Below are 20617 nucleotides of genomic sequence, written 5' to 3'. Positions count from 1 at the left end.
TTAGTCTGATTTTTCGAATTCAAACTATTTTTTTTTATTTATTTAATAAACATTTGAATTGCAAATAATAATAATAACAGTAATTACCGCATCATTTATAATACATCTCATAAAGAAAAATATAGTACAAATGCAATTTTAACCAATTTCTTGTATATTCAGTGTCTGTGATTTTATCATTTAGTGAATTATTTTATAAATTTAAGAAAAACTTAAGTCCATTTTTTAAACAATTTTATGTTAACTGATAGTTATGAAGAAAAGACACAAAGAGTGCTTGCGATTTTTGTTCTGAGGTAGACATGTTGCTGACAATGCAGTCTTGTTAATGAACTCCTAGGAATTCTGTGCTTCTCTGTTTTTCCACATTCTTAAAGTGTTAGCACAGATAGCCATATCTTAATGAAATACATAACAGCACCAGCACTGAGACAGTGTGTAATAACATCACACATGGTACAATATAGTTAAAACACACCCGGATATATCCTTCTTTAGTTTAATTTTAATATTTTTTAAGATTTTGAAGCTTTTTAAATGTTTCAAGTTTCTGATATCCTCTTCTTAAATAATTTGCATTTATACCTTATTTATTGCGCGTAAGTATAAGGAGTCGCAAATTTTATCAAAGAAGAATGGTTAAGATTCCGGGGGTCAATTAAACGGAGCATGAATATGCCATGAATAATGCAATACACAAGTCTCAGCAGGTGCCCTGGATGGTGACACGTGCTTGGCGTGTGTAACAAGAGAATGACAGCTGCAGAAATATACAATCTACATAGAGTGTTTTTTTAATTGAATTTCAATGAATATCTAAACTAGTAGGCTTGTAAATTAAATTTACTCATTTTTTTTAAAGAAAGAAGAAATGAACGCCGACTATAAATTTCAAAGCATAAAAAAACAAAAAAATATTTGACTATAAGAACATAATATGCATAAAGTCTGAGAAAAAATCCAAAAAATATTTCCCTCAAAATTAAAAAAGTTAATAAATATTTCATTTTTTATTACTGCTCAGAGTATCGAAAATAAATTTTGAATTCCTCAATTTTGATGATAATATTTATTTGATATAAAATGGTTTCACTGTATGTGTTTGATTATTTTTTATGACTAAATGTTTGCAGCGATATGCATGTGGCACACTGTATGTCTTCAGAAAAGCGTGTGTGTTACCGAGAGTCTTTCATCAGTAGCTTACGAGATGAAGAATGTGATAGCAAGTCATCTCAACGGCGTTAGTTTCTACGCACGCGTCGTTTTTAATTTACATTAATGACCTGCAGTAATCTGCTAGCTTTTGCCTTACACAAAAAACGAGATCAAATTTCTCTTTCGTTTACCAACAAGGATCTTTTTACATGTTCAAGACAATCATCCTTGTGTATGTACGATGCTCGTTGTCATTTCGCCACATGGATCTGGTTTGACTAGACAAAAGGTCTCTAATTCGCCTACATAACGCGATTAGCAGGAGGAAATATTCTTACTTTGCCGTTGGCATCAATCCCATATGGTTCCCTTGCTTTCCTCCCTGTTTTTTGTGCTTATCAAAATGACATCTCCACTGCAGCTTTATTCAATGAACTTTGATTTCTTAATTAAACAATTAATAGTAATAATCTTAATAAACTTTATTAACGGATCAAAGATGAAATTTCTTTGTCACATAAGAAAAATTTGTTTAAAATTTGGACATTGTTTTGAATTCAACTCATTTTTGAAGGTTGTTACTTTGTCAGAACAAGGTGAGACTTGTGAAGCCTTCAGAGCAGAAAAATTAAGTCATCTTTCTTTGTTTCATGATCTTTGAAAGAATATTCATTGACAAGGTTAAATGCGGGTAAAAGGGGAACGCTTCTCCTTTGTTCCGAGTTTAGAAATTGGACAATTCGCTTGAATGATTCATCACAACTTTTGTGAACATTTCATAATCCTTGAAACTTTATTCCACTTACGCTTAAGTTCTTATCCGGAACGGTATCGTTCAAAAATCAGCTCAAATACTTAGAAGCACAATGTACAGATTTATCTTGTTTTCTTGCATGACTTCTCCCCTAAAACCGATTAGAGTTATTACACTTTTTTCTATGGGCGCACTATTCTCCTTTTACTTTTTAAATATTCACCTCTTTGGTATGAATTTTAGATAATTCCGTTTGAAGGTTGTCGGTAACGCAACAGTCTAAACGTCTTTGCTTTGTTCCAATGTTCCAATTATAGTGTTATCTAAGGGCATGTTCTTTAAGACTCTAATCATTTAAACATCTCTCCCCTTTCTTCTCTAATGGGTCTTCAATGACTTGGAAAATTTTAATCGTTACTTGTTATGAATTTAAGTTTAAATATTTGATTTATGAAAGTTATGCTGTTTTATTCAATCTCTCTTTTTCTCACTCTCTTTTTCATAAATGAAGCTTTTACTTTGAATCCATACCCACAAGAAGATATTTTACTTTATTGGGTTTTTAAATGTACTTGTGTCAAAATTGAAAATTCTAAGTCACAGGTTCTCCCCATGTTGGGAAAATTTGACACATATACCTTTTTGTTCTGCATTTGCTTGATACGTTTCAAACTTTCCTAAAAAAAGAAAAATATTGATTTTATGTAACAATTGAAGATTATATATTTTTTATCGGTGTTAAAAATCCAAAATCTTTCAGAACATGAAGTTTAAATCGAAGCATGCCGTCTCTTGGAAAACCGAATTAATTATTGATGCTGTATTTATAGAGACCGAGTGTTAGGAATTATGAAGTCTGTCAGCTGTATTAAGTCAGAATTGTGCCAAGGAACGACCACAATGGCCAGCCATACACCTCAACTCTGAATATTAAGTTTCTCCCACCTCATGTGAAGCGAAGGTCGATCAAAAATTTACAAAAGTTGATTTCTCTGTTCAAATCATTATACTAGTTTCTGTGCCATACAATGCATGCTGCAAAATGTTTGATTCGTTAATAAAAAGGTCAAACTAGAGTTGATTTTACAAAATTTATTAAAACGGGAGTTCAAAGAGTTAGACTGTTCTCTTGTTTTGCTTGATTGTAAGACATTTTTCTTGTTTATTTTAATGCCAGGAATGATCGAGTTACTTCGCCCTCAATACGGGAAACCGTATGTTTCTAGACTAGCAACAGCACTAAAGCTGGTTGTTCTGGAACTCTAGTGCAGTGAATTCTTTAAGGGTCAGTTGTATTTGTATTTTTTAATCGTTGATTTCAGAATAAAATCAATTTGGTTTGACGGCACACTACCTGTGTGGTAAAAAATAGATACGGTTGAAACTGTATATGTATGGTTAGTAAGATGTAAGCAACGCGCTTGTATGAGCCTTGGTAAAAAAAAAAAATAGGAGAATATAAGCTAATGTGAAACATATGTAACAACATACAAACAAACTGGGCATGACCCCATAAGACTTTATCTGGTCAGTTTGAACTAATTTATAGGAAAATGTCTGAGTAAATTCATCCCTTTACTGTTTTTATCCACTGGTGAGGTAACAAAGGGATATTGAAGAAGGCGAAATATGTACATATATAATTTAGGATTTTGTCGGATAAACTCTAGATTTATTTTTGTTATCTTTACATTAAGTTCAGGAATAAAAGAAATGAATGTTTAGTCCATTATTTCCAGTATTTACTTTGCCGACCTACTAACAACATAGGTCACAACTATAGCATCAAAGGCGGCAAACAGTGTACTATTGACTTAAACCCAGTATGTTTTAAAAGGTTATAATTATTCATTGGAAATATTTATAATGTGTGTAACCAGCACAGACAAAGCAAACGAACGGAGAGGTTGGCAGGTTAACTAAATGTATATACATAAGAACAACCTCTCTCTCTCTCTCTCTCTCTCTCTCTCTCTCTCTCTGCAAGACAACAACGAACCATACAAAGAATTCTAAAATCTAGACACTGCCATAACAATTAGGCTCCCTTATTTCAAAGACGACTGATGAATAGTCGATACGATCAAATCTTTTGTTTTAGGTAGATTTTTATAGGACATAGACACCCGGGCTGATGGTATCTGGGTAATTAGAGCCTTCTTTGTCAGTTGGGGATCCCGCTCGATCTGTACGTGTTAAAACAGGGGAGGCACTTAATCTCGGGGCTCGGGTCATAAGACCCAAGAAATGGCGTAATCCTTTCCAATCAGCTGTTTTACATGGCTTTATTTCTTAAGGAAGATTATAATGTGAAATAAAGTGCAAGTTCCAAGTCCAGTAAAAAGTCAAATACTGTCTGCATAAAATAAAATAAAATATGTTCATGAAATATTCATGCACCACATGCAAACACATAGTATTACAATCTTTTTACTGATTAAATTATTTTTAATCGGTTCTTGTAATCAGTTTAAGTGATATTTTACCCTGCATTTAGACATTTATCCTTTGAATATTTTTTTAAAACTAAATTCAATTTGAGTTTTTATTTCATAGTTACATATACTTTGACTTTTTCGTCAAAAGTTAAATTAATCAAGCTCAAATTTTCAAATTAAAAAAAAAATCGATGACTTATGGTTAGGGGTCTGTACGATCAATTTTGACTGTCAACTTCATAATGCTCTACACATTACATAATATTATGTTGTCGACATGTTTTTAAAAGCTTTGGATCTGAATAGTAAGTGCTTTATTTTGGGGAGGTTAACCACGAGGATTACGTAATATCGTCAACATCAGAATCTGGTATTAATTAAAAAATAATAATTAGTCAGACAATTCTGGACAAGTAAATCGAGCACCCTGGCGGGTATGTGGACCATAAACATTGGGGATGGTCAACGCCACATGGCCCTTACTCCGGACGTATAATGTCCGGCTTAACGCACTGGCCGTGGGTGGGGGGATATGGATTAATTGATTTATAGCACAAGAAGAGGTGGGGAGCAATCGGCCATTGTTTGCTGTAATTGAGTGTAAGGATTTGAACACAGCTGGTTACCATGATAAGAAGAATATCGCACACACAACAGTAAAAGCGAATAGATATACAAATCAAAATACATCACAGATACTAACCCTACCACAATGAACTAACCAGCAGGTATCCAATGGTGCTTTATCAAAAAGAAAATGGTAGTTTCCAGGCTACACGGTGATCTTATACAATATTGAAGTATTTTTCAGGCTACAGTGCTGGGCCATTTGCTCGTCTATGCACTTTTTTAATTGAAATACCCTAACCCGGCGAGAATTGGCGACTTTTGATGTATCAAGCCTTAATTATTATTAATTTTTTTTTAAGATATAGATCTTTTATTGGGATATACTTAAGTTCATTTCTCTTAAAAACTTATCCTTAATAACCCTTTTGTACTTCCTTTGAAGAAAATCAATGTCTTCGAACAATGGCCCTGTAACCAGCTAATAACTTCTGAGTTGTTAAAAATTATATTGATCAATTAATATGACAGTAATTTAATCAACAGAAATAAATAATACCAATAATTGATCTGGCAAAATTTCGCCTTTAACCTTGAGTGTTCCAAGATGCTAGCGAGTTAAAGGAACTGAAGACCAATTTCTGACAAACATTGGAACAAACCATGCCTTAGACAGCTGTATTTGTTTTCAAAGGAGTGAGAATTTTTACGGCTGTTACTACATACACCAGACAGTTTATTCACTAACTCTTTCAGTCCTTATCCTGCTAGGGTATTGACAATTCCAATTGTTGTTTTTCTTAACTTGTTGTTGATTTTTTTAAATGTCAAGAAAGTTTTATCGAACGCGTTCTACTATACAAGATGCGACATTGTTCCCTCTTGCAGTTTACTTAACAATTGCATTTCGAACGAGGTTAAACTTTTTTTGCGTTGAAATTCTAATGTAAACACCATCTAAACAATGGCTGCTGTTACTTGCCACATATATGTATAGTCAGACCATGGTCTTCATTCTTGAAAATAAGACAGGGGCATCATAGAAAAATACACACAAAAAATACATAGTCATTTAAGATAAGGTTCCCACGCTTGAACTTTGTTTCAAACTTGCTCACTTTTCACAATAATATAATTATCTTAAAATAAATTGCACGATATTCTTATTAATTGAAAAATATCCTCGATAGAAATTTCCTCTCCCAGTCAAGTTCAAGAGGCACTGCTTTTCTCCCATTAATTTATCAAATTTCACGTTTATGTAACTTTTTCCTTGAACATTTCCCTTTAATCTAGCCAAGACTTCTTTTAAAGTTCTATCCTGCCATTCCGTCTTTTTAACAATAATATCAAAGAAACATTTTCCTGGCCTGACACTACAGTTCTATCTGGACAATGTTTTGTAATCTGTGTACCCCTATCTTGATAAATTCCAAACGCCAGACTTTGTTCTATTACCTAATTTTCTTTTCTGTATGCCATCGAACCACGTCCATATTTAATGCTTCATTTTCCGCAAATTCCATATCAAAAGCTTCACTACAAATACGCAACATTTTACTTATATTTGTGATTTTTTATGCTATTCGCATTTTTAATGTTCTCTAGGTTTGCAGATCATTTATCCACAACTTTCATTTTTTTTTTAATGCAAAGGGATACAAGCAAAGAAATTATATTATTCAGGAAAGATGTAGCATGTACCGTACGTACTTATTTTAAATTGTATGGAGAAGTATTTAATGGAATTTTCCTGGTTTATTTTCTGATACCTGTGACTTTCCTAAAACCTTCTTTTGTATTTGACAGTTTATTAATTCAATCTGTATTAAGACTTAAAGCTCATTATCCTCCTTAATATATTTATTTATTGTAAAAATTAACCAAAAAAAAAAAAAAAAAAAAAAAAAAAAAGTGGACTATGTTGAGCTATATTTGTTGCTGTTGTTTTTATTGGTCTCTGAGGTTTGATCAGTATAGTGCACAAGCTGAGGGCACAACTACTGTGATAAAAAAGTAGACAAATCAACTCCAAACTCACACCACACCAAACGATTTAAAAAATATGAACCCTATCAGACAACTTCTCTCAGATTCGCAGGATTTTACGGAGCAGGGGTAATGTTTTGGACATCCGACACCGCAGCTTCTGTTCTGGAAGCGTGGCACTTTCTTGCAGGAAGGGTGTGATTTTTTTCCATCAAATTCCCATAAAATATCACACAAAAACACACTAATGAAAAAATCACACACAAAAGAGAAAAAAAGCACACACAGATCTAATGAGTAAATATTTTATTTCATAAAAATCAACAGCATCCCGAAATGTGTTTGTTCTTTGGTCACGTCAGATAGCGGCTACGTGGGGATTGAAAAAAAAAATCGAGAGGAAAAAAAGAAAGAGGGGGAACAAATTTCTAAGAAGAAAATGTTAGTATATGATAAAAAGAATATAATGAACAACTGGCACAGCAAATCTAGGCCAAATTCAAACCACACACTGCCGCCTACCTTACATTATTCCTGTTGTAAAAGTAGTAACTCCAAAAAGAGAAAGGGAGCAAAGAAAAACACAATTTACGAATCTGATGCGTGCCATCAGCGGACCCCTAACGAATCTGAAGATGGATCGTATTTTTTTGTCATTACGTACCGAATCGGAACACTGATTTCGACTTGAGGTGACTTTGGAACTTCGTCCTCATTCGTCCACGAAGCTAATCAAAACCTTTTGTTATCGTTGCTACAACAACATGGCCATTTCTATCTCCCGCGTAGAAGAGGTTACTTCATCTGTCAGTTATGCAAATTAGTTTTTATTGCGACGACATTAAATGGATAATCAGTATTATTATTCGGATTAGAGCAGGATTTGTCCCTTTAAACAGCTTACTGCGGTAACAAAGACTAACTTAGTCGGAGATATGGTCTTTAAATCCTGTGATGGTGTGCTTTGAAACTCCGTGATTTCATGCTATAAATTGTATGCGATCGATCGGTAGTAGACTGAAATAAACAGATTTAAACAGATGTAAAATGACAGCTAAGTAGGCTGGACAAACGCCAAAAAATCCAGTCCAAGGCGTCACAAAATATCAAGAATAGCCAAAAACAAAAAAAGAAAACTCTATAACAATAAATTCCGTCCTCGTCTGATAAAAAGCAGTTGTGTGCATCATTTCTTACATTCATTAGCTATCGAAATCTAAATAAAACATTAGCTAGATCGGTAATATCAAAATTACAAACTACCCTGTGCAATCTGGCATAACGCGATCAGATAAGACACGCTAACGGGCGAGGAGCTCAGGAGGAGGTCGATGCTGGAAGGAAGGCGTTAAAGGGGGCGGGACTAACGGCTCTTTCACGTGGCTCATTAAACCATGCATGTGGGCGGAGCTTTATGTTTTCTTTATTCTAAACACATTGCAAAAGATATAGATTCCACACTGTAGTAGAAGAGTGCCAAATATACAGATCTGCTGTAACTGCTGCACACTATCGATATTCACCTCTCTAGTCCGTGTGTGCCGTAGTCTTTTTTAGACAGTTGCAGGTTGAAGTTGTGGTGGAATTCACCTGCACGTGTTTGTGTGTGATTCTTAGGGCTTTTTAAGTTATTCATTGTTATTCCTTTTCTCAACAAACAAAAATGGCCAACACAATTACTCAGAAAGACACAACTTTTACCAAAATCTTTGTGGGAGGATTACCATACCATACCACAGATAAATCGCTACGGGAATTCTTCGACAAGTTCGGTGACATTGAGGAAGCTGTTGTCATTACAGACAGACAGACCGGCAAAAGCCGAGGATATGGATTTGTAAGTACCTTTATTGTAACTTGTCACTTTCTTTAATTTAAGCTTCATCATGGTATGACCTATACAAATGACATTTCCTCTTGCCCAGTTCTATACTCAGGGAAACCTTTATGTATTTGACTTCTGTAAGATAAGGTCTTAAAAATTGGGGTGTTATCAACATGTTTATCTTTTCCTATCGGCTGCTATCGTGAGTATTCTGTCTGATTTCAATCCATCACCCGTGTTAACTCGACATTGGGAATTTTCATTTACTCTCGCCCTCTCCTACGGAATTCAATTCCATACAGAGGTACCCACTGTCCCTTACATTTCAACAACTGAAATAGAGTAAACACAAATCCCCACAATTTCTCGTTTCGTTTTAAATAGCCTAAGTTGGAGTTTTTGTAATATATTCTTTAATCAAACCCGTAAGTATATAGTAAGGTTTTATTGAACGAAGCTTGATTACAGGGACATTGCACCGATTGATCCAACGAGAAACGCGGGTTAACGTCTAATCGTTGTATAGGTTTTCTTGTCAATTTATTAATTTAAATGCCCAGCTCTTTGTGATAAAAGACTTCCATAAGAAAAAATGCATGACCTTACAGAAATAAATCTATTGGTAAAATTACAAAAGCTGTCTGCTTCTTCATCGGCCATTTTAGAAACCTAAAGTTGTTGGTTTTAGAGGAATTTATTTGTCCTTCTTTGACTATGTGTCTTATGCATTTACAGGTAACAATGGCTAATAGAGAGGCAGCAGAAAGGGCATGCAAAGACCCCAATCCTATCATTGATGGAAGGAAGGCCAATGTTAATCTGGCCTACCTCGGGGCCAAACCAAGAGGTATTCAGACAGGTACATCATTCGGTACCGAAAACTTTCCTCCAAACATTTCATATGGTATAAGGTCTTCAGGTTATGAAATTCTATATCACTTGAAAGAAACCACAAGATTATAAAAAACAGTTTTTTTTTCAAATCTAAATGTTGGTCTCGTCTCTGTAAAGAAATTGCTTGTGAATTGTTGTGTAAAAGCACAGTATAGCATACATTGCTCCCTGTTCTTTGTCTACGTGATTCCTGGTATTTCATTTGACCTTACGAAATCATGCAAGGTTTTAAATTCATTACTTGTAAAATCAATTAACGATTTAAATAATTCATTATTTTTAACAATGTGGAAAAGTTAACCAGAGTAAAATCCGTTTCAGATGTCCATTTCTGCCAATAAATCTTTAGTCCTAACTTCAATATTTATTCGTAAACTGTCATGTATGCAGTGTTCAGCGTATGATCCTCATAAAATAATCAAATCAAGAGATTATTTCGCCTAGTTTTGCTGTTACGGATTATAATGTATTGAAAATGGATTTTAATTTTACATTTATGCATTTAACAGTCAATACTTCAAAACTAAACAAATATAGCACTACCAAATAGGCTTTTAAAGCATTGTATATCGGTTGCTTGAAATTTTTTCCATATTAATTTCATAAATTACAGTTGTTGTTGTGTCTATTAATAAATTTGGCTTGTAAATCAAAGATTTAGAACGATCTCTGGCACACAAGACTCAAACACAATGCGGTTTTGAAAAAGATTATTTGATTTCATAAAGCATGAAGCGTAATTCTGATATCCATACCGAGGTCTGATGTCGCATGTTTGAGCATGCGTATTTGTTGAATATTTTGATTTTAATCGCTTAATCTCCCACAAACATCAAGTTTTAACAATTTACTTTAACCAGATTCCGATCAAGCAAACATAATTTGTTTTATATAACTCAGTATTTTAAAAGTTAATAGAAATTTATCGGTGCGGAAAAAGGGGTCATTATCAAAAAACTATATATCGGTATTTGTTAAACCTAGGAGAGAACAATGTATACCTTAAAACAAACATGAATGCTGTCGCGGGGCCATAATGGGATTGTTATGTTTTTAAGTTATTAATTACCAAGCACCATACAGTGACTTTATAAGGTAACTAAAGTCATGGTCACTCAAACGAACCATGGCTGCTAAAATTAGCAAACTATTATTACACATGCGAAAGCGTGTCATTTACCATATGTATGTACAAAGATGTGTGGCAATTACAGATAATTGGCACAACTCATGAAGTAACATGTCTTAATTAGCGTGATATTTTAAGCAATTATTATAGGCACGTGTATTAACAATCCAGTCCCAAACGGACACAGTGAGAGAGGCCTGATAAATTTAGTAGCATGAATGTAAAAACTCCTCCCAAAATTCAGAAAAGACTGCATTCAAAAGGATAAACCTTTTTGATTCAATGTTGTGTTAAACTGGATTTAATAATTCATATATACGTCCTATTTCATCTTTTGATGACTTATTTATCAAAAGCGTAAAAGTAAATAGGGCAAATAGACTGTATCTCCACTATTTGGTTTAGGAGTGTCATATGGAAATAATAAATAAATTACGGGAGATATTTGGGGACTGGGGAAAGTCCAGCCCTTCTGTTTTGTGACAGAACAATTTTCGGGGTTGTATTCTGAAAGAGAATTTCTATTTCTTATCCAAAATTAAGTCATGAGACATAGATTAATGATAGTGGAAATTACCACATATATATTTCATTGAATATCTTCTACGATATATTTTGGCAAATTATGTACCGTTGGTGTGTGCTGTGGTTTATCAAGTTTTATAACATACAAAATAATCCAAAGATTTAAGCCTAATCCCCCAATCCTCCTTTAATATGCCTCAAAATGTCATCTAATACATTGTACTTTGTAAAACTCGCACTGAGCCATAGGGTAATGAACGTTGTCGAGTTAACGATCATAGGGATATTGAGGGAACATATGAGTAAGTGTATGGAAGTTAATAAAACTTGCCGTGGACAAAGATCAAAGCAAGATGGACTGTATAAAACAAACGCACCTGTGCGGCAATACTCTTATCTTGGAAAATTTTATTGCATTTATTTAATCAAACAAGAAAACAATTACCACATTCCTTTTCCACATATTTTTTGCACGTTAGCGTATTATTGGCGTATAATGGGCACGATCGAGTCTTGTATCTCGGAATCGATTTTAACGGAATCTCATAACTTCACATATTTCAATCAAACATAACAAAATATATTAATATATTTCTGACTATTTGAAGTCTTCCTATCATACAATGTATTTATGTGCTCAAAAAAAGTCACCAAAATCGGAATGAGAGGCGTCCAGTCAGATTTCTCGTCACATTTTAACAAAAAGGTATATTTACAGCAATCTCTTCCTTTACGTTTATGCTACTGAGTCAGTTTGTTCGAGGATTGTGTTATTATATAAACATATCAAAACAAGGGAAAGTGATTTATTAACAAGTACCCCCATCGCCTCTCACCCCTTCAGCAGACGGAAGCTCGTCCTAGTTCCACGATATTGTTTATTTTTTGTAATAAGAATCGTCTGTTTGAGACCTGTATTCCAAGAAATTCGTCCTGGATTACACTACACCAGAAGTAATAGCTGCTGGATTATAGTGTGTAATATCTTTCTGGCAAACATAATTAGGCCCAAGCACTTTTTGATGTTTTTTAACACTTTATGATGATGTCATTTCGTTGCATGGGATATCATTTATTCTGATTTTATCTGTAATTTTAGGTATTCCGCTAGCCGTGAAAGGTGTACCCGGTCTCATACCAGGTCAATATGGGTAAGAAATCTTTCATTACCTAGCACATAAATCACATTGATAAAGTATTTGTAATATATTCTGAAACTTTTTATACTGTACATATCATTAAATCAGGTGCTAGTTCACACATTTAATAGGTCATAGCTTAGTCATTTCATCATCTGACTTCTAGAAAGTCTTGAAGAAATGTATGTCATAAGATTCATAATCCTCACTCCATACATGTTTTACCAATTTTAGAGGATAGCCGATTTTGTAACCATCTGACGCAGTCTTTCTGGTCTAAGTCAAGAGATGCTGTTACTATGCATCCCAAAAATTATGGAAGCAAAGATATCGGTGATTAAATTTTGGCAGTGTTTTTTCCGTTTGAAGTGTATTTTGGTCATTTGTTTATTTCTTTACAAACTTTCGTTCTTTTTTGCTTGACAATACGTGTGATTCCTCTTGTTTCCATGACAATGTGATGAGCAGTCCAATCAGAGCACCTGTACTCTTTTCATGATCACGTGCCCACCAACATCCGGGTTCAGGTGCGCTGAATAGGACGGTGTTTAGAGTCTGCTCTGATTTTTTGTGTGCAGCTCGATCATGTCACACCACACTCAAGTTGACTTGATTTTTTTGTTTAATTTTTCCCGTGTGGTGTTTTTGCCAATGGACAGAGAGTGACGTGGGGTTTTTGCACTTTGAAAATACTTTTTCATCAAATACCAGTATTGTTACTTTTAACATAATTATAATACTTATGTCGCCCCTGTAAATAATATACTAACACTGGTGAATTGTATTCTTATCGTTTTTCAAAGTATTGAACACTTTTTGTAGGAATTTTGTGAACTATTTCACCTTTTATTTTTTTTTTTTTAGAATTTTCACATTACTTTTGAAATTGTATTAACAAACGGCAAGAAACATGAAAGAGAGTTAGAAAATGGGAGTTTAAAAGCAACACAAACAAGAACCGGAAATCAGCAGGACACCGCATTTGGTTTTCGGATTAGAAATAGTTTCCCCCGAAGTAGCTCTGTTTGTGTTTGGAAGTTGGTGCTATGTTTGATTTTGTCACATTTTATAACGCTTACTGTTCTTATTGTGGCATCGAAAGTAAATATAAACAGAAAGGCAGGAAGTAAGCAACCTCTATTGCTAGACATGCCATAGTAGAAACGATTTTTTACAAGTTGGACGAAAATGCTAGACGACTTTGAGTACCGATAAGACATGTTTATCTCGTCCATAAAACATTTCATTGAATGGTCAAACTTGCATTAAATCTGACTCGGTGTCGGCAAGCTTTGTGAACGAAAATAAATAAATGACTTCCACCTGAATTGGGGGAGAGTGGCCTTTTCAAAAGATAAACTTTATCAATAGTTTTAAACATTTCATCCGAGGTACGATTTCAAAATGCCAAAAAATCTCAGATTAATTTTCAAGTGGCGGCGAAAGTTCTTCAAAGTTTATTACAAATAGTTCAAAGCTAGAGGGCCAAGTGTCGATACATTTATATGAATTGAGCGCAAGTGTAAGTGAGTTTGTTTTCATTCAAAGAGGTCAGTAGATTGGACATGGAATCAAACGATGCTCACATCTGATTGCTCCTAACATTCGACATTCTTGTTCAACCCTTATTTTTTTGAAGAGGAATTGGCCGCATCTTCAGACAAAAACTTAAACAACATCTGTTTTCAAAGTGTGAAAATCAGACCCATAAATGATTAAGCTCCTATGGAAAATTTTAAAAACATATGTCGTAGCTTGTGAAGTATTTAGTCGGAATAGAGGTGAGGAATAAACATGGCGTCACAATCAAGCTGTCCCTGGGCCTTCTGTTTCGGTTGGAATTAAACATCCTGCTAGTCTTTTATAAACAAGATCCGCATTTTTTAAACGCCTCCACTTCATAGTATAAATGTAACACTTGATAAAATCGCTTTGGAAAATATCCTAACAAATACCTTTTGGTACTTACATACGACATTATTTCGTTCTAACATTTTCTGTTGAATTTCTATCATTTGCAAAATGGTCAAATCTGATATCTATCTCGTTTGATGGTCATTATGGCGAAAGCAAGTAGTTTACTTGGAGTGATCTATCACTCATTTTGTAACATGTCATTAGAGGCACTCTCCCGGGATTAATCAGATGACCAAACAATTAACAAAAGAAATATTTACATTGATCCTAACGAGGGGAGATTTAGGGGCAAGGCCATTTGGGAGTTCTATAGCCTTTACGATTTGTTATGATTAGAGCTGACACGTTTATGCAATTGAAAAAAGCAGTTAATCACTCCCATTCACCTACTTCTCTCTTTTGACCATATCCTAGTAGTCTTCCCTTAGCAATATTCGAAAAATCCAAATTTTTACTTAGTTTCATATAACGGATCATTGGTTAATTCTTTTTTCCACCGCATTTTTATCACACCTTAAATGTTACGTAAGATTGAAGATGACACTAAGACAGTTTAAAGAGAAACGGGACTAGATTTTCTAGGCTTCATAGCGAGTCCCATAAAGGTTATATTTTCAATAAATCAGCGCTGAATTAGGCTATAGGGATAAGTAAATAATACGTCCCGGAATGAAAACCCCTTTGCGGGTGAAGTAATTTTGTTGTGATATCTCCGTAAATACTGATATACATAAAACTGAACTGATCATAATAGGAGACAGGATTTGGGAAGCCGAGACACTGAAAGGATAAAATAAAAAGCAAACAAATATGACTCAATCTGTCAACCGACACAGTTTTCCATAATATCGTAAAGTTAACCGTTACCTAATTCCTTTGAGATTATAATACGTTCTTCAGTTAAACTTAAAATGTATCAGAACACGGTGATCAAATATTTAATGCTAATTTTTTTTTAGGTGAAAGTAGAAACAGTTGTTTCCATTTATTTGACCAGGAATAAACTATAAATAATCATGACAGTTTATATATTTGAAGGCTTTTTATCACACAGGGGGTGAAATATTCTTAGAAGATAGTTTATCCCTTGAGTATTAATTAACTCAGCTTTGGTGCTATATCTTGTGTTTCGTGCCTTTCGCTGCATTTGAAATTTTACGCCTGCTAATTTTTTTTCATAAATTGATTGCCTTGATGCACTACTCATTGAAGTTTCCTCGTGATTAGATTTTCGAGAATGTAGAGATGGATCTAGGGGTTGGGCAGGAATTGCATATTTTGGATATCGATATATGTTCAGCTTAATTGTTCCAATGGGCGATCCTACGGAGTATACCTCAAACTAAGTGGCGGATCTTGGAATTTTATTACGTATTAAACACTTCCAAGTTCACTGGGGTTTTATCTGCTATTGGTCTAGAAATGGAACGAAAACGTTTTGATCCACCACCTGAAAGACGGTGTGTACTCTCACAGATAAAACTCTCAATCAATGCTAGTACACTTTCTCTCTGATCTATTGAAGATTTTAAAGAAAGTGAAACATTTCTTTGTATAACTTAGTTTGCGTTTGCTAGGCGTAAAAATGGCGGTAGTGTATTTTATTTGATGTGTATATATCTCGAACATTTACAGGATTAAGAAACGACAGTTGAAATCTCGGTGCTGATAAATGACTCGATATTGATTGAACATTCCTGTGCTGACATGCGAGTAACTAGATTGCTTAAAAAGAAAATTCTACGATTCTTCCATTACAGAATGTACCCAGTTTATTCTATAACAACTTTTGTCCAATATTGAGACCAAGTGAAGTTTTTTTTGTTTTGCGGGGTGCTACTAAATAGCAGTATTGAAGAAAGATCAATACTGAAACTCTCTAATACAAAAAATATTGACTTTCAGACATGCTCGATAGGAAAATTGTCAGTTTTCTTAGTTTTTTTTTCAAGTTACATTTTATGACAGAATTTCCTTTGATGTTTAAATGATGAACACATTTAAATGATCTTTTTTTGTCTGGCAACTCCGTGACCCGTCACTGCACTTTATTTCTTAGGACATAAAATTCAAACAATGAAGACTGCAATACATTATCTTTTAGGGAACACGTGTAACCATTGGCGAGGCTAAAATGAAAAAAAAGACATATCCTCCATGGAATATAATTTTTGCCTTCCAAAATAGGATTCTTGCTGAAAATTGTTGCTCAATACAGTTTTGGGTGTGCAAATAAGAAAGAGAAGTGATTTGAGTAGAGTTTTAACTCCGACGTCTTAGAGAGCTTTGTGCGAAATTTTATTTGCCAACACACTTACAGTGTATTGAAACTCAACATGAATAATGGTTATCAATGATCAAGTATTTCTGTTCCATGTTCTTATTCAAAAGCGTCTCCTTCTGTTTATCATAATTCACATGGATCATATCTTATGTTTAGTATTCTGTGACGTAATTGGCCTAGAAGGTTGAATGTTGACAGTTATTTTTTTGTCTAATTACAGGTTTCCTCAGTATTTATATCCGTCCACAGCTTATGTAGCAGCGCCATCTACCGCCAGTGTGCTCACCACTGCCGTACCGCATTCACCACTCTCACCGACAGCCGCGGCCACCACAGGACAGCTGATTGACTATTCCACCGCATATGCTTCTCAATTTGGAGCATACGAGGCAGCATATCCTTACGCCTCAAGCGCTGGTGGCCTGATCACACCCACTGCTGCAGGATATACTTACGCCGCCATCCCTCAACCTGCACTAGTGGCAGGCGGTAGTGCGATACACTATCAGCCCCAGCAAATACAAGAAAGAATGCAATGATGACATTCGGGGAGAACAAGCAGTATTCATACCGAACTCAATTATTTAAAAAAAAAAACAACAATGACCAAATGTCCGTCCTAGGAAAAGAACGGAGCAAATTCTTGATCCACCATTAAGTTATAAATTTTAAAGACATTTTTTAAACAGTTTTACATCGATACGTTTCTCTCAAATTTTTAATTATATATGCATATAGCAAATCGGTAAGAAATAAGTTGCCTGATCTCTATGCAAGAAAATGAACTGAAATGAGTGAAAGTTTGTTAAACACTTTTGGGGTGAAAGAGTGCGAGGGCGAGATGTCTGTATTTAAATCTACATTGTGGAAGTGCGAGCAGGTTGAAAGGATACATGCTTGATAAGCTTAGAGTAAAAAGCGTTTCCCAAGTACAGTTCAAAATCACCGTATTATTTATATATCTTAATTGTATCGAAGTATTTATAATATCGTTGTTTTTATGTTTGAATCACGTGGTTCCTCCGTCCATTTAGCTCAACCTTGCCATCATATTTTATAGGTCATAGGTCATGACATGCAAAAGACATTGGTCACATGAAATGTGAAATGTAGCTGATAATTATAATTTGTAGACTTCATGACATTCTTCACTCTTTATGGTAGGACGGAGACCGCGGTCGTGAGAGGTTGATGAGTTTGTTATTGTGTAAAGTCGTTAGCTCTTTACAGACTTAATATTCGATATTTATAAAATATCATTGTTGTCGCTGAGCATTGTACATATCATTGTAATGTTATATATTAGTAGAATATAGACTAGTCTTATTATTAATCTAGAGGCCACCGTAGTTAAAACACTATGCAAATAGAAAAAGGATGACCCATTGATAGAATTTAGCAGTCAATGGCAAGTGCTACCTTGATATTATTCGTATTACCTAATTGTCTTTCTTTATTTGGTTGTATTGACAAAAAGTGCAAATAATCGGACTATCGAATCACTGAGCTTGCGCAGCCCGCTAGTTTAGATACATATCCCAACAAAAAGGGCTCAAGTGCCTTTTAGTCCCAATGCATAAACAGAATTTTTTCTCCTCATCAAAATTATGGGGAAACTCTTAACTGAAATCCACTGCTGTCTCATTTTGTAGCTAGGTTTAGATGACGTCACCAATCATCAGTTTATAAGGTTAGGTATGGATGTGGTTCGAATGTTTGCAAACTTCGTCACCGCTTCACGAGTTGTCTGCTTGTAGTTCAAGTAAGACTCTAGGTGGCGCTAGCTGAGTACATGAATGTGCTTTATGTTAATCAGATAATTTTTAAAGTTCCTTGTCCATCCCAAGAGGTTGCCATGGCGATACGAATCAATTTAATCATTTCCTTATAATTTCACACAGAGACATTTTTCATGGTTTTCAATATCTTTTTTCGTTTTGGGTGTTTTTATGCTTATAGACCAATTCCTATGATTCTTCTAACCATACTAAAATTGTCAATCTAGTCAGGTTTTTCGATTTTAGATTTGATCACCATGGCAACTCGTTGCATATTGTGTTCTAATGCGAAATAAAGTCTTGTACACCCGAAAGTATTATGGATTTGAAAACGAGGTTTTACTTACATTACGATGAAATTGATTTTCGTTTTTTTTTTTATCTGTGACGAAAACGCATTCCATATTTTGAAGAGTAGCTTTGTTCCATGTCGAATTTGCAGTATCTCCTGACTACCACGAAATGTATAAGAAAAAGTTAAACCTCGTTTTCAGTCCAATTTTAAATCTATTGGTTGGATGTCTTTGACAACAACTAATGCCTCATTTTTTGTACAACTCTTGTTGGTATATATGTTATATACAAAAATATTTATTGCTGTTACGCTTTCAGAGACAAGATTTGTATAACGAAAGCAGGGGCGAAATATTATTGTTATATTTTATTTATTTTACCCGACCATTAGAAAAAATGGTGGTTGGGATTTTTATATTAATGTATTATCATTGTAATTGTATTTATAACAATCATCAATGTCATAACTTAGAACATAATAATTGCATAAATAACTTGAAGATATCGTAGCTTAGTATATTATTGTCTGTATAGTAGAAAAGATGAAAACAATCGACATCAACGTGTCATCATATGATAGTGTCAATTTGTAAAGCGGTATAGCATCCGCGAGAATATAGCATAATCCAATGTTGAAATAAAAACAGACCATTTACTATGTTGACATTTACTTATGTTACAATCATGAAAACAAATAAAAAACGAAATATTATACAACAGTTGTTCATTTTCATTCTTTCGAGACAGTATTGTCTGTCCTTGCCAGAGGGTTCCCAACGGAAAACAACTACAAAGTTTTTCTCTCTCTCTTAACTCATTGTGCGACGATCGAGTAACAGAATTTTTTAAGATGTTCATCACCTATTTAAGACAGCAATATGGTGTGATATAGATTTCAACCTGTGTCAATAAGAAACATTCCCTTGTTTGTTCAGTAGAAGGGAATATTGACATACTGTTTGCACGGCATGGTAAAATCTGCACCAGGTGACTAATGATAGCAATCTAACTACAAGATGATATTTAAGATGAGTTTCTTTCGTGAAAAATTCCTTTGTCAAAGAAGTTTACCAAAATTCATGTACGAGCAATTCTTTCATCCTTTCGCAATTCGTCGATATTGTAATGGGTTAGTCTCACCAAAATGACATTGTGGGCCAGCACCTTTCTATTGTGTCTGGAAATGGTTTTTAAATTCGAAGGTCAATGATTTGTAGAATGGAAAGGGAACAACTTAAGAAATTGAAGGGAAACAAACTGGGTGAAAATGTTAACAATCGTGTGAAATAATTCCAAATATGACATCAATAAGATGGTGGTTAAATAATCTAGTCTCATTAGTCACGTCATCAGATAACGAAGAGAAAATCCGAGTTTGTACTTTGAGGTCATTTAATCATCATGTAAAAAATACTACTATGCAACTGTAAGCTATTACGAGAGCAACCAGCTATAAACAAGATGTTCCCCTACATTATTATGCTGTGACTGGATTGCAACTCCGAAGAGAAGATAACTCCGAACTCTCTAATCATCATTGAAAAAACAATGCAAAAACAACAAAATCTGCTTAATGGAATTTACAAAAAGACGTTTTTTGCACTCTTTTACAGCCAAGATGTTCGATTTCTTCCACTTTTTGCGCTAGTGTTTGATTGTTTTCATTTCTGGTCATATGTGGGTTTACATATAGTTTATTTATCTTGCTCAAGAGTTAAGCGAACGAAAGTTCATGAAAGCATGTATATTTCGATTTTCTGATGGATGCTTCTAACAGTCTCTCCCTCCAAATCAAAATGATAGTTCACCCACGAAGCGTTTAATGAGCGTTGAGGCGATGAGATTTTCTATCAATTCAATTTACTTTCATTATCTTAATTGCACAGAGGGTAGCCGCAGTGTTATCATAACACCCTAGGCTGTGAA

General features: G+C 34.4%; 1 protein-coding gene across 2 annotated transcripts; it reads left to right on the top strand.

Moving 5' to 3' along the window:
• Positions 1 to 8346: 8346 nt before the first annotated feature.
• Positions 8347 to 19408, top strand: LOC133189877 (RNA-binding protein 24-A-like). Of its 2 annotated transcripts, none has more exons than XM_061325279.1 (4): positions 8347 to 8743; positions 9467 to 9578; positions 12379 to 12430; positions 16840 to 19408. In XM_061325279.1, the coding sequence occupies exons 1-4, from the start codon at positions 8570 to 8572 to the stop codon at positions 17156 to 17158; spliced, it is 657 nt and encodes a 218-aa protein (XP_061181263.1). In that variant the 5' UTR covers positions 8347 to 8569; the 3' UTR covers positions 17159 to 19408. The 2 variants fall into 2 exon arrangements, with proteins under 2 accessions (XP_061181263.1, XP_061181262.1); XM_061325278.1 differs by having other exon boundaries at positions 9467 to 9590.
• The last annotated feature ends 1209 nt before the right edge of the window (positions 19409 to 20617 follow it).

Source organism: Saccostrea echinata, unplaced genomic scaffold, assembly GCF_033153115.1.
Source record: "Saccostrea echinata isolate AGI-Se365-2 ecotype Australia unplaced genomic scaffold, CSIRO_AGI_Sech_v1 ptg000020l, whole genome shotgun sequence".
NCBI classification, from domain to species: Eukaryota; Metazoa; Mollusca; class Bivalvia; order Ostreida; family Ostreidae; genus Saccostrea; species Saccostrea echinata.
The sequence above is the reverse complement of the archived record's forward strand: the minus strand, read 5'-3'. Positions and strand labels throughout refer to the sequence as shown.